Raw genomic sequence first — 11,612 nt, forward strand, 5'->3', positions numbered from 1 at the left:
TCTCCTGTCCCCCTGCAGGCTGTCCTGAGCCCTGGGGGGCCTCCCAGGGGCCACCTCTACTGTGTCTTCAGTCAGACCCTGCCAGACCCACAGCCAGATGGGTTGACGGGCTGGGCCGCCGTCTGCCCTGAGTCTGCGAGAGAGAGAGGCTGGGCGAGCAGCTGAGTCGGCAGTGCCAGGCTGTGGCCCGCCCAGGCAGATGTGTATTCCAGCTGAAGGGGGACCTTTCATGCTCGCCCTGGGAAGATGTCAGTCCAGGCAGGCCGCCAGAGCCCCAGGGCTCTCGGCTGAGAGCAGGGAGGAGGTGGACCCGCAGCCCAGCCCAAGGACCCACCAGGCCTGGAGAGGCAGAATGGCACCCCTCCCCCAGGGACCTGGCCTGGACCTGCAAGTCACAGAGGAGGAGAGGGTCCCAGCTCCTCTCCTGAAGACTCCTCCTCAACACACGGGCTCCACCCTGGGCCAGGCTGCCACCAGCCTCCCACCCCGTCTCACCACTTGCCCTGGGCCAGAGCATTCTTAGCATTCATTCATTCATTCATTCATTCACTAAATACTTATGAGGCACCTGATGGGGGCTGGGATTCAGAAGTGAACCTATCAGGCAGCCCCCACCCTGGTGGGGTGACAGTCAACACAGCAGATGTGATGTTTAGCAGACATTGTAGTGTCCGTTAGAAGGGGGTGAGCTCAACCTGAGCCGGGACAGGGGATGAGGAGGTGCTGGGGGGTTGTCTGAAGCCTTGCAGAGTGGGTGGTGTCAGAGCCAGGACCTGAGGGGAGGACGGAGCCCAGAGCGGCCGGCAGGTGTCGTGGCCGGTGCAAAGGTCCTCAGGCAGGACGGTGCCTGGTTGGTGTGAGGAGAAGGGATACTGAGGACCTGGTGGGTGGGGGGTGTAGGAGATGAGGACCCGGAGGTGGTGGGGGCGGGGTGGGCTGGGGACAAGCCTGGGCAAACAGGAATAAAACCCGAAGTCAGTTCACAGTGAGTGGTCTGTTACCCAAAGCTGCTGGACTCCCACTTCCCGTGGAAGGAAGCCCCAGTCCCTCCCCACCCAGTTTGCCCCACCTCTTCCTCCCCAGCGCTGGGCTCTGGGCACAGGGGCCTCCAGCAGGCCCAGCTGGCGGGGGCCCGAGGCCTTTGCCCTGCTGTCCTGCCCGCAGCTCCCCTCCCCAGCCTCTCAGCACCTCAGCACATGGCCCGTGTTTCCTGCTCAGCTGGGGCGGGTCCAGGTCCGAAGCCCTGGAGCCCACAGTTTGGGGGCCCTCTGAGTGCAAAATAGTTAGAGACCAGGGAGACAAAGCCACGCCAGGGTCTTGGCAGGCCCCGGACCAGGGAGGGGTCTCAGAGTTTAAGCTCCGAGGGCTGCCTGGAAAACTCACCGCCAGACTTGAGCAATACTGACTGTCCCCTCAGCCTTGTGTGGCGGGCCTGAGTGCCCACATGTGCCGCTGACTTCGGAAGGGGAATGACATCTCCCAGTCTGGGCTGCCCGCACGAGCGCCATTGTACCAGGCAGCGCCCTGGCGTCCAGCCCCGACTGGAGAGTGACCTTAAGTAGGGGGCCCCTCACCCAGGCCTGAGTCTCCTGGCATCTGTGCGATGAGGGTGGGGTCCTCAGCTGACCTGGGATTTCCTTTCCCTGCGGACCTCACTCCCCCCGGGACCCCCTGGTGGGGTCAGGGACCCCCCCCCCACCTCTGGCCAATTCCTTCTCACCTCTGCCCCCTGCTGCCAGGCGAGACCCCTAAATTCCTCTCTTGCTGCCAGCCGCCATGGGACCTTGGGGTGCCCCCGGTGTACAACAGAGGTGCCCTTCGTCAGGGCCCCAGAGTGGGGGAGGAACGAGGCTGGGGCTTGGGAGGCGCCCCCGATGCCTCCAGCGCAGGGCCCGTCCCCGTCCTCGAAGGGCTCCCAGTCCAGAGGGCGGTGGGCCCAGGGAAGGGGTGGGCAGCCTGTGCCCCAGAAGGAAGGCACGCCCAGCCCTGCCCCTCTGCCTCAGCGACTGGGACCCCGAGACAGACCCCGGGTCCTGAGCCTCCAGGCGTTTGCCAAAGATGATCTCACTGCATCCGGTGACGTCCTGTCCCGCCCCTGGGGAAACTGAGGCAGCTCCAGCGGCTGCAGCCAAGAACAGCCCCCAGTGGCACAGGGGGCCAAAGACTGCCAGTGCTCATCAAATGCTCAGTGAGGGAAACATGCAGTCAGGCTTCTCCTAAAAGCACATGTGAGCAGCATCCCCCTCTGGGGGCCTGGTCCCCTCTCCACACCACATGCCACCCTCTCCTGTCCCCCAAGGCGCTGCCTGCGGACAATCCCGCACTTGCTGTCTGGACAAAGAAACCAGCAGTCGTTCCCGAGCCCCAAGTGTGTGGGCGCCAGGGGTGCAGCAGGAAGGTGGGCGGAGCCCCAGCTGGGGTGCAGTGAGGACACACACAGACCCCAAGCAGGGGACAACCTCACGTGCCCTCCAACATCGAGCCCCAGCCTCAGCAGCATCCCCAGAGAGGAACCAGCCTCGTCGTCACCTCCTTCTGTGCTGGCAGAACCCCCGGACCCATGTACACCGTCAGTGCCAACCACGTGGCCCAGTGAACAAGCAGGGATGTACATCCTTTGGACGAGAGATGTTTAGATGGTGGGAGCCCGGGACCGAGGGCCCAGCGTGTCCAGCTGGGAGGCACACAGGACAGGCAGGGCATCCCAAGACCTCTGTAGACAGGGGCTCCCCTGACTTCCTGGGCCCCAGTGCCCTCAGGGGTGTGCACGTGGTGCCCTCTGGTGGTGGCTGGAGGGAACGGCTGGCCAGCCGCAGCCCCTAGCCCCAGCCCCAGCCGGCTCAGTTCCTGTGAACCGGGGGGGGGGGGGGGGGGGGGGGGGCATCTCCTCCAGGCTGTGCGGTGCAAGGCCCCCGTAAAGGAACCCTTACTCTCCCCGTGGGTGCTCAGGGAAACCAGACCTGCGGGTGACTCTTGTGACACACCTGGTCAGCAGACAGGGGGCAGCCTGGTCCAGCCCAAACCCCCCCCGCCCCACCCCCACCCCCCCGTCCTGGGGCTGTGGGATTTGCGGGGCAGAGGCCCTCTCCGTCCCACCTCAGAACCCACTGGGCCTCAAATCGGTGGCCAGGGAGCCAAGTCTGTCAATTTTTGAGGCGTTGGTATGTTGTGATTTGTTTTTGCCAACACTGAAAAATGCAGACTTCACACTTGAGCCCAGATTTCTGGCTTCTCTGGAGATTTGGGAAGAGCTGGCCCAACACTCTGAGACCGCTGCCTCCCCCGACCAGCAGGTGGCTTGAGACCCTCACCCAGACCTGCAGGTCTGGCAGGGCTCCAGAGGGGGACATGGGGTGACTACAGCCCCTGGGTGTGGGAAAAGGGTCACCCTGGACAAGCCCTTTCCCCTCTGGCACTGTTTCCCCAGGTGTGCCCAGTGGGAGGCCTAGGTGGTACTTACCAGAGTCCCAGGGCTCCGCCACACCTCCTATGACCTCTTGCTCCCCCACCCCCTTCAACCCCACCTACGCTTCTCCATTCGCCCCAGCTACCGGGATGCAGGTTGGGTAAGCAGGCAACCCCCTTCTCCCCCCGGGGGCTGGTGCAGAGCTGCTCCTGGGGTTCTCTGGGCTGCCCCCCACCCCCAGCTAGAGTCCCAAGAGGGGCACCCCACCCCCACCCCAGATGTGCCTCCGGACAGACTCGCAGCTCCAGAGCGAGGCCCCAGCTGCTCACCTGCCCCTCAAACCACCGAAGGCACCGGGAGCGTTCTGACCAGGACAGCTGGGTGCCTGGCAGCGGTGGCTGATGGCTGCCCATCCCGACCTGGGAGCCCGCAGGAAGGATGCCCTGGTTTTGTCCAGATACCCTTTGAAGGGCAGAAGCAGGCTTACAAGAACTGGAGAGCCAGTCCTGCTGCAGTGGTCCGTCCACCACTCCCGGCTTTACCCGCCACCCAGCCCCCGTGCACCCTAACCTCGTTACGCCTCACCGGCTGAACCCCCCACGAGCTTTCTTGGTGAGAGCCAGGCTCGGCGCAGACAGGAGCCGGGAGAGGATGAGGGGTCACACTTTATTGGGGAGTAGGAAAGTAGGGTGGGGAGAGAGGCCCATCACAGCGGCTCCTGCTCTGAGAAGAGCAGCAGACACCCTCTTCCTGGGTGTGTGGACGGGGCAGCGGTGAGGGGGACGCCCTCAGGGTGGCCACGTGCTCAGACCTGCAGTGACCCGACAGCACTGGCTTCTCACGGCAGGATGCTTGGCACTGCGGCTCCGCCTGGGACCTTCTGCAAAGGGCAGGGACTTGGCTCTGGCCCCACACAACCGAGCAGCCTCAGGAGGTGGATCTGGGGCGGGAGCCTCAGAAAAAGGGCCGTCTGTCCTCCACACCCAGACCAGGAGACCAACAGCCCAGGGGATGCGAGAGGACGGGTGGTGGGGGCGGCAGGGGCCTCACACAAACCTCAGGACTCCCCTGGGGGGCTCACGAGATGGTTAAAAGAGAAAAGCAAAGCCCCTAAGGAGCAGAATTCTACACACAGAAAACCCTAGTTTAGTTTTTCTTTAAAAAGGTGAAAAAACGTGATTTGAATGCACAACATGGTTTGCTTTTGCCAGGTGGGTTTCCGTAAGAGGAAAGGGCACGGGGTTGTGCAAATGCTGGGATGGGCACCTGCAGACCCGTCCTGGTCCTGCGGGGAAGGGGAAGGGGCACTCGGACCAGCCTCAGAAGCAGGAGCCCCGCCCTCGGCTGCCCCGCCCTCCCCTCCCCTCCCCCCTCACCTCTCAGCTGGAGTTCCTCTGGCGAACGTTCTTGTCTTTGTCGTTCACGTGGTGCCCGCTGCTCTTCCTGGTGACGGGAGGACCAGACAGCTGCCCCTCATGCCTCCCAGCTCTGCCCAGCGACCCGCCCGCCCCCAGCAAGGCAGGGACTTACAGTGGAGCAGAGCCGGCATCCTCATCTGTGCAGGTGCACAGCCACATGCAAGAGAGGAGAACGGGCTGTCAGCGGCGGGTCTGCACACCAGGCCACGCACCGGGCAGCCCCATCCCGCGGGGCGCTGCCCTCAGCTTCCTGGACTGCAATGTGGGGGCCAGCCCGCCCCAGGACACGCACCCTCACGTGAGCTGTCTGGGGTCTCAGTGTGAGGGGCACCTGGGGGCCCTGCCTGGCCCCCAGCCCCACCCACGGGCAGGCGCCCCAGTGGCCCCATCACACAAGGCCAGGGGCTCGCTTGGTGCCACAGCCCTGGGCCCAAAGCAGCCTCCACAGGCGGAGACCAAGCCAATGGAGGAGCACTCACCGCGGAGGACGCCTGCTGGCAGCCCAGTGAGGAGGAGAGAGGGGCAGGTGAGGCCGTAAGGGCCGACAGACACCCCCAGCCAGGGAAGGGGGTGGGTGCCCCGGGGAGGCCCTGGGACACGGTGGCCAAGGGGGCTGACCCTCAGCTCCACACTCCCGGACAGCGGCCCCGGCCCCAGGGGTCCACCACCAGGACGGGAGCAGAGGGTGTGTGGGGCCGGCTCACCATCTAGGACCTCGTCCGGCTTCCGCCGCTTCTCGTAGATGAAGATGACGGTGACCAGCACAAGCACCTCGGCCACGATGCCCAGGAAGGGCCAGAGGGCGGCGAAGCGGTTGCGCACGCGCAGCGTGATGACCGCCTGGCCAGCGCCCTCTGAGTTGGTGCCGTTGCAGACATACTTGCCGGGGTCTGAGCTCAGGTCCAGGTCTGGGATATGCAGCTCCGTCCTGGTCTCCGAGGAGACCACAAAGAACTTGTTCTGGGAGCTGTTAGCGATGGCCTGGTCCCCAGAGTCGGTAATCTTGGACCACAGCCAGTCGGCGACGGGCGGGAAGGAGTCCGACTTGCAGGCCAGCACCACAGTCTCCCCCTCGGTGGCGTGCTCCGACTTCTTCACCGCCTTGACGCTGGGGGGCCCTGCGGGGAGGAGGGCGAGCTGGAGTCTGACCCCGGGGCCGCGGGGCCGGAGATGGAGCCGCCCTGCCCGCCTCCACCCCAGCCCCTCAGGCCCGGGGCCCCCAGGAGCCCACCCTTCACTTCCAGGTCGGTGCGGCCCGCATGCTCTGGAAGGAAGATGCAGGAGTACTGGCCCGAGCGGTCGTCCGAGTCCACGCTGCAGGCAGACGCGGTGAGCGGGGTGTGAGCCGAGAAGCTTCTGTCCAAACCCTGCCGGGCAGGGGCGGGGGGCGGGGGGGGTGTCTCCCCGGGGAGGAGGGACCAGGAGGTGCAGGGGCAGCAGGCGGCTTACCCCACACCCACATCCAGGAGCCCTGGGCTTCCAGAGCCGCTCCTCCCCCCAGACAAGGCTCCGCAGTGGCCCTGGCGGTGCTCAGAACCCAGCAAGCCAGGAACCGGGGTCCCCAGTGCGCCGGAAGGAAGGACGGGGTCTTGGAAGTGGTGAAGTCTGGCAGCCACTGGACCCTCCCTGCATCCCGGGCCTCGGCCGTCTCCAAACCCCCGTCTGAGCCCGTTCCCAACATCTTTCCAGAGCCAGCCCACCGACTACAACCTCCGTACTCGCTGACCAGAGGCCCCTGGAGACCAAGCAGGCCCCGCCCTTTCCTGCTGGGGCAGCCTCACTCACTCGTACTCCGTCCTCAGGCCGGGCAGCGCATCCTCCTTCAGCACCTTGCCCCCCTTCACCCAGCGGTGGCCCACAATCTCAGTGGCGCTGTGATTCAAGGCGCATGTGAGGCGGGTTCTGGAGCCATCATCATCTACGGAAGTCCAGATCCTGCTCCCTGGGCAGCCAAAGAAGAGAAGAGAATGGCGTCAGGGGAGAACCCAAAGAGTCTGCCACTTCTCCCAACCCCAACTCCCCAGAGGGAGAGAAGCCAGGGCTGGTACCCAGAGCCCAGAACCGCATGGGGCTCCTGGAAGGCCCTCCCCTCGGGGTCTGGGGCAGGATTCTGCCAGGAATTGTCCTAACTGGCTGGGCCTTGGGCGTGGGAACAGCAGCAGCGACCACCCCGGTCCCAGAACAAGGACCAGGGCAGCGACTGCTGGGTCCAGCCCCGCAGCCCCGAAAGGCCTTTTCGGAAAGTTGAAGTCCATCACCGCCCAGGTCACCACCCCCGCTCTGGGTAGTCTTGCATGTTCCCCCTCTCTCCCACAACCAAGGCAAGGCCACCCGGGGTGGGTGGGACAGGTGCGCTCAGGCCACAGGGGCCAGGGGGCTGCAGTGGCCCCGTCCTGGAGGTGCCTGCTTCCCAGAAGGCCGCATGTGCCACAAACCTCCATACAAATGACAGTCTGTCCTCCTGCCTGGGACGCTGGGGCGACTCCCAGCAGCCCTTCCGCTCAATTTCCAACCAAGCAAGCCTCCCCGTTCATTACGACCTTCTCTTTACGAACCAAAATGTGAAGCCAGTTAGAACCAGACAGTGAGAAGCACACTGACAGTTCTGGAGCCAGGAGACTGGGCTTGAGCTGGGGAGGGCTCCTCTCCAGGGACCAGGGGCAGGAGACCCCAGACCTCTGGGCGTTCAGGGAGGGGGCCAGGACGGCAGACCAGAATAAGGACCCCTTTGCTGGGGGTCAGGCCGCACCTCCAGATGCTGACCTTCAGTGAATGTCCACACCAGAGCCCTATCCCAGGGCTGGGAGCAGGTGTCCTGGGGATACTCCTGTCAAACCACCCGGGATCCCGGGGCAGCACAGGGCTGCCCGCGCTGTCCTTGGGGACAGTGGGGACTTTATAAAGCCGGGTCCAAGGCACAGTGGTGTCTACCAGGAAGCGCCTGTTTCTCCAGAACCGTCACCCGAGGCGACCCTTGGAGAAGGCCACGCTCACAGGACTTGGGCACAGAGGGAGCCGGCCCAGAGGCCTCTGGCATAAAATGAGGTGAAAGCAGAATCCAGGACTGCACTGGAACAGTTCAGCCAGTAGCAAAGCAGCCAGGCTGCGGGGCCCCAACACCCACCGGGCAGGCCGCCACCCCGGACTCCCGCTTCCTCACTGGGGTCACACGGTGACTTCTGACAGCACAACTGTGTGAGCACAGACAAAGCACATGAAGCTGAGCAGAATGATCGCAGGTCACGACCCCTGGCTGGACTTGGCACCAGGAACCCTCCGGCTGACGCCCAATAGTCCAACGCAGAGGCAAGATGTCCTGACAGCACGAGAAGATGGTGTCCGGCCGCACAGGACAGCAGAGCCTGCTCGGGCTCCCCCGTCCTCATGGACTCCTTAGTCGCTAAGAAAATTAAAGCTCAAATCCCAGGACAGACTTCACAGCTGGGCCGCTTTCTGGAACGACTGCGGGCAGAGCACACATCTCCTTGGGCGTCTGAGATCGCGCCTGGGCCTGTGTGTTAGGTCCTGGGTGGGCTGGCCGCACGCAGGCCCCAGCGCCCCGGCTGCATTCTGGTCCGGGGGACGCCAGCCTGCTTCGGGTGGAAGAGGTGGGACCCAAGGCCAGCGCGTGCACAGAACACGTGCAGGGCCTGGCGGGGCCTCTTCCTGAGCCGCCAGCCCTCACCGCGCTGCCTCTGGCCACCTGCTGGCTCTTTCTTCAAAAGGGGACAGGATGTCTCAGAAGTCCGGGCCCGCAGAGACTGAAGCAAAGGAGGCCCCTCTGCAGCCCCAGGTGCTCCCCGCTCCTGGGGGCACGCCCGCAGCAGTGCCCGCACGTGTGCACGGACACGTAGGTGCAGAGGCACACGCGGCACGTGTGTGTGCACCGGCCGTGTAGGAGAGCACACCTGGCTGGCCACAAGGCCCCGGGGACAGGCCGATCTTCACGTCCGCCCACTGGCAACTCAGGCCTCAGGCCAGGCGGTTACAGGCAGACAGAGGCGTGAGGCTGGACCTCTGCGTCACTTTCACCAAAGGCCTCCGGAAACCCGCATTTCTCCGTCAAGATTTCCCAAGACTGCAGAACCAGCAGCTCCGTACAGAGCTGGGAGGTGAGTCAGGGCAGGAAGTGAGGCCAGAGGTGGCGCTTCACCCAGACAGGGCCTGCCTCTGCACCCTAGAGCCTCGGACAGGGGTGCTCAGGCAGGTCTTACCCAGGCCCCACCCTGCCTCCTGGAGGAGAGAGGAGTGCCCGCAGGTCTCCTCCAGGTGGCAGCAGGGTGGGGCCTCAGCTCTCAGAGAGGGGCAGAGGTGGGCCCCAACTCCACCCCTCCGAGGGGTCTGCAGAGGCCAACGGGCTGGCCAGACTCACCCAGGAGAGCCCTCCCTGCCTGAGGCCCCGCAGGCCAACACCCCTGTCCTGGCCAGAGGGACACACGCAGCAAGGGAGCCAGCCCATCCGCCCCAGTCATCTGCCACATGCCGGTCACCCATCCTCAACAGGCTGGGTCACTCCAAGGTGGGTACCAGGTTGTGGCCCCCAGGGCCACCACAGAGACTGCTGCCACAGGGGATGTAACATCTGTGGCACTGACAGGTCACTAGGACAGGGCCATTAGAAAGAATGCCTCAAAATGCTTCTCAGGGGGCGGTGACGGAAAAAGGGTGAAAAGCCCACCCTCCACAACCCCCAGCCACGCCCAGCACCCAGGAGGCCCAGGGCAGCACCCCAAAAACTCACAAGGGCCCCGGCCGTGCACAGGCAAGCCCTCCCAGAGTCCCGGGAACCCGAGAGCGCCTGATCCTCCTTCCCGACCATGTGACTGCAACCCATGTTTTCAAGTAAAGTCACCTTCATCTAAAAACAGCCACCCCTCCTCTGTGCCCACTCAGCAGCCGGGCCGGGCGGGGCGCAGGGCCAGGCAGGCCTTGGGTACACATCCTGGAGGGAGCTATCGGGACGAGGCGGTGGCCAGGAGAGACCGCCTCTGGGAGGCCAGCCCCGGGCTGCTCACCCCTCCAATCCTGCGGGCTGGGGGCTCCGGCCCCTCACCCAAGGCTCAGAGAGGGACCCAGCTAGCAAGCCCGTGCCTGCCCACCAGCCGCGCAAGGACCACGGGGCCCTGCACAGCCTGGAGAGCAGGGTTCTCCCAGCAGGAGGACCAACCTGGGGCCTCAGGCGATGGGGGCACTGAAGACACCTGCTCCAGCAGAGTCCCCTGAGGCAGGTTTCTGGAGAGCTGACCTGGCCAGGAAAGGCAAACACTGCCACGAACTCACTCACCCCAGGCAGAAAAAGGACGCGTGACCCAGACTTTCAGGTCTTTCCCAGAGTCCCCGGGAAAGGTAGAAAGTGAAAAAGGAGGACAAGGCACAGATACAGTCCCAGGGGGATTCAGACTCGGCGTAAATAAACCAGGACCGCCCACTGCACACACTCACGTGGTGTGAGTGTGTAAGAGCAACCCCACAGACAAGGGTGATGGATCGGAGGAGCTGTGCCCCCAGCAGAACACCGAGGGCCCTCCTTCCCCGCTGGCTGGCGAGGGCTGCGTCTAAAGGGCTCAAGCTGCCAGGCACTCACCTTGCCTGCCAGGGGCCTCGTCCACAGGGCGGTCAATAAATGGCCGTTTTGATTATGAGGCAAAAGAAAGAGGCGAACTGAGATCTAAAAGTAGGTCAGCAGTAAGCCGGTGAAGCTTCTCTAAGGGGCAGCCCCTCCCATGCCCTAGGGCAGCTGCCACCCCCCCTCAGAGCCCACCTGCTCCTGCCTCCCTTGTGGGAAGAGCCCCAGACCCTGCTGGTCTGCACTTTGTTCTCTACACGCTGGTCACTATAAATCGTTAACCCAGAACCAAACGGGAAGTCGCGCTCCATACAGGAAAAAAAATCTCTTTCAGGCAAAAGAAAGGCTGCCCTGCTTTCTCCCAGAAAAGCACGCCTTAACCCATTTTGCTGTGAGCATTCTCTAAACCACGTCTGCCCACCCAACAGGCTGCCCCTCCCGTGAGGAGCTCCGTTTGAGAGTCTGTAAAAACAGTCCCCCCACAGCTCCTGCTCTGAGCCGGGGGGCTCACGGTGACCTTAGAACACCTCCCCTCCCGGCCGGGGCCTCCGTTTCCATCCCTGTAAAAACAGGAAGGAGGACCAGCCTCCACCTTCTTCTGGGCCCCGAAATCAAACAAAAACGAAAGAAGCATAGTGTATGCCTCCCCACAAGGGTTTAAGTGTTCGGGCGACTCCAGGGACAAGTGCAGAGCCAGAGCGAGACACGAGACCTAAATTCCGGGAAGAAGGACAGTCCCTCCGGCCGGAAAGCCGACCCGGCTCAGGGGCCGTCACGTGCCCCGGTGCCCGCGCCCCCGTGAGGACAATAGCCCACCTCCCGGATGACAGCCAGGGCCTGGGCGCCCGGGGGCTCCCCTGCGGCCCCCGCCCAAGCACTCCGAGCAGGAAAGTCCCTCCTAAGCTGCCTCGCGCAGGTCGGTTTCAGCTCGGAGTCTCCCTCCCCATTCCCCAGGCGGGGTCTCCCTCCACCGGCCGGGTTCTCCTCCCTCTCGCCCGGGCTGGGGTCTCCCCTGGAGCAGAGGGCGGGCCACCCCCAGCCAGGCCAGACCACCAGCAGGCTTCGCGCCCCCTCCCCAAGGTCCTTACCTGCCCCGAAGTCGCCCTGAGCGCTCAGCAGCACGAGCCCCAGCACCACGAGCCACACAGCCGCCATGTCCCGCCGTCCCACCGTCCCACCGTCCCCGCGCAACCGCCGCCCGCGGCGCTATAAGAACAGAACA

The 11,612-nt window shown here is 64.4% G+C and overlaps 1 protein-coding gene across 2 annotated transcripts; it reads right to left on the reverse strand.

Moving 5' to 3' along the window:
• Positions 1 to 4,053: 4,053 nt before the first annotated feature.
• Positions 4,054 to 11,612, reverse strand: BSG (basigin (Ok blood group)). Of its 2 annotated transcripts, none has more exons than XM_061190965.1 (7): positions 11,479 to 11,611; positions 6,610 to 6,766; positions 6,056 to 6,138; positions 5,529 to 5,942; positions 4,937 to 4,961; positions 4,783 to 4,849; positions 4,054 to 4,286 (listed from the first exon to the last, which is right to left on the reverse strand). In XM_061190965.1, the coding sequence occupies exons 1-6, from the start codon at positions 11,543 to 11,545 to the stop codon at positions 4,786 to 4,788; spliced, it is 810 nt and encodes a 269-aa protein (XP_061046948.1). In that variant the 5' UTR covers positions 11,546 to 11,611; the 3' UTR covers positions 4,054 to 4,286; positions 4,783 to 4,785. The 2 variants fall into 2 exon arrangements, with proteins under 2 accessions (XP_061046948.1, XP_061046949.1); XM_061190966.1 differs by lacking the exon at positions 4,054 to 4,286 and adding an exon at positions 4,297 to 4,691 and having other exon boundaries at positions 11,479 to 11,612.

Source organism: Eubalaena glacialis, chromosome 4 (genome assembly GCF_028564815.1).
Source record: "Eubalaena glacialis isolate mEubGla1 chromosome 4, mEubGla1.1.hap2.+ XY, whole genome shotgun sequence".
NCBI classification, from domain to species: Eukaryota; Metazoa; Chordata; class Mammalia; order Artiodactyla; family Balaenidae; genus Eubalaena; species Eubalaena glacialis.

Coding starts and splice junctions, on each gene's coding strand:
- BSG (XM_061190965.1), bottom strand. CDS start 11,545: ATGGCGGCTGTGTGGCTCGTGGTGCTGGGGCTCGTGCTGCTGAGCGCT. Junction 5,943..6,055: donor CACCGACCTGGAAGTGAAGG/GTGGGCTCCTGG, acceptor TCCTCCCCGCAG/GGCCCCCCAGCGTCAAGGCG. Junction 4,962..5,528: donor GCCGGACGAGGTCCTAGATG/GTGAGCCGGCCC, acceptor GCACCTGCACAG/ATGAGGATGCCGGCTCTGCT.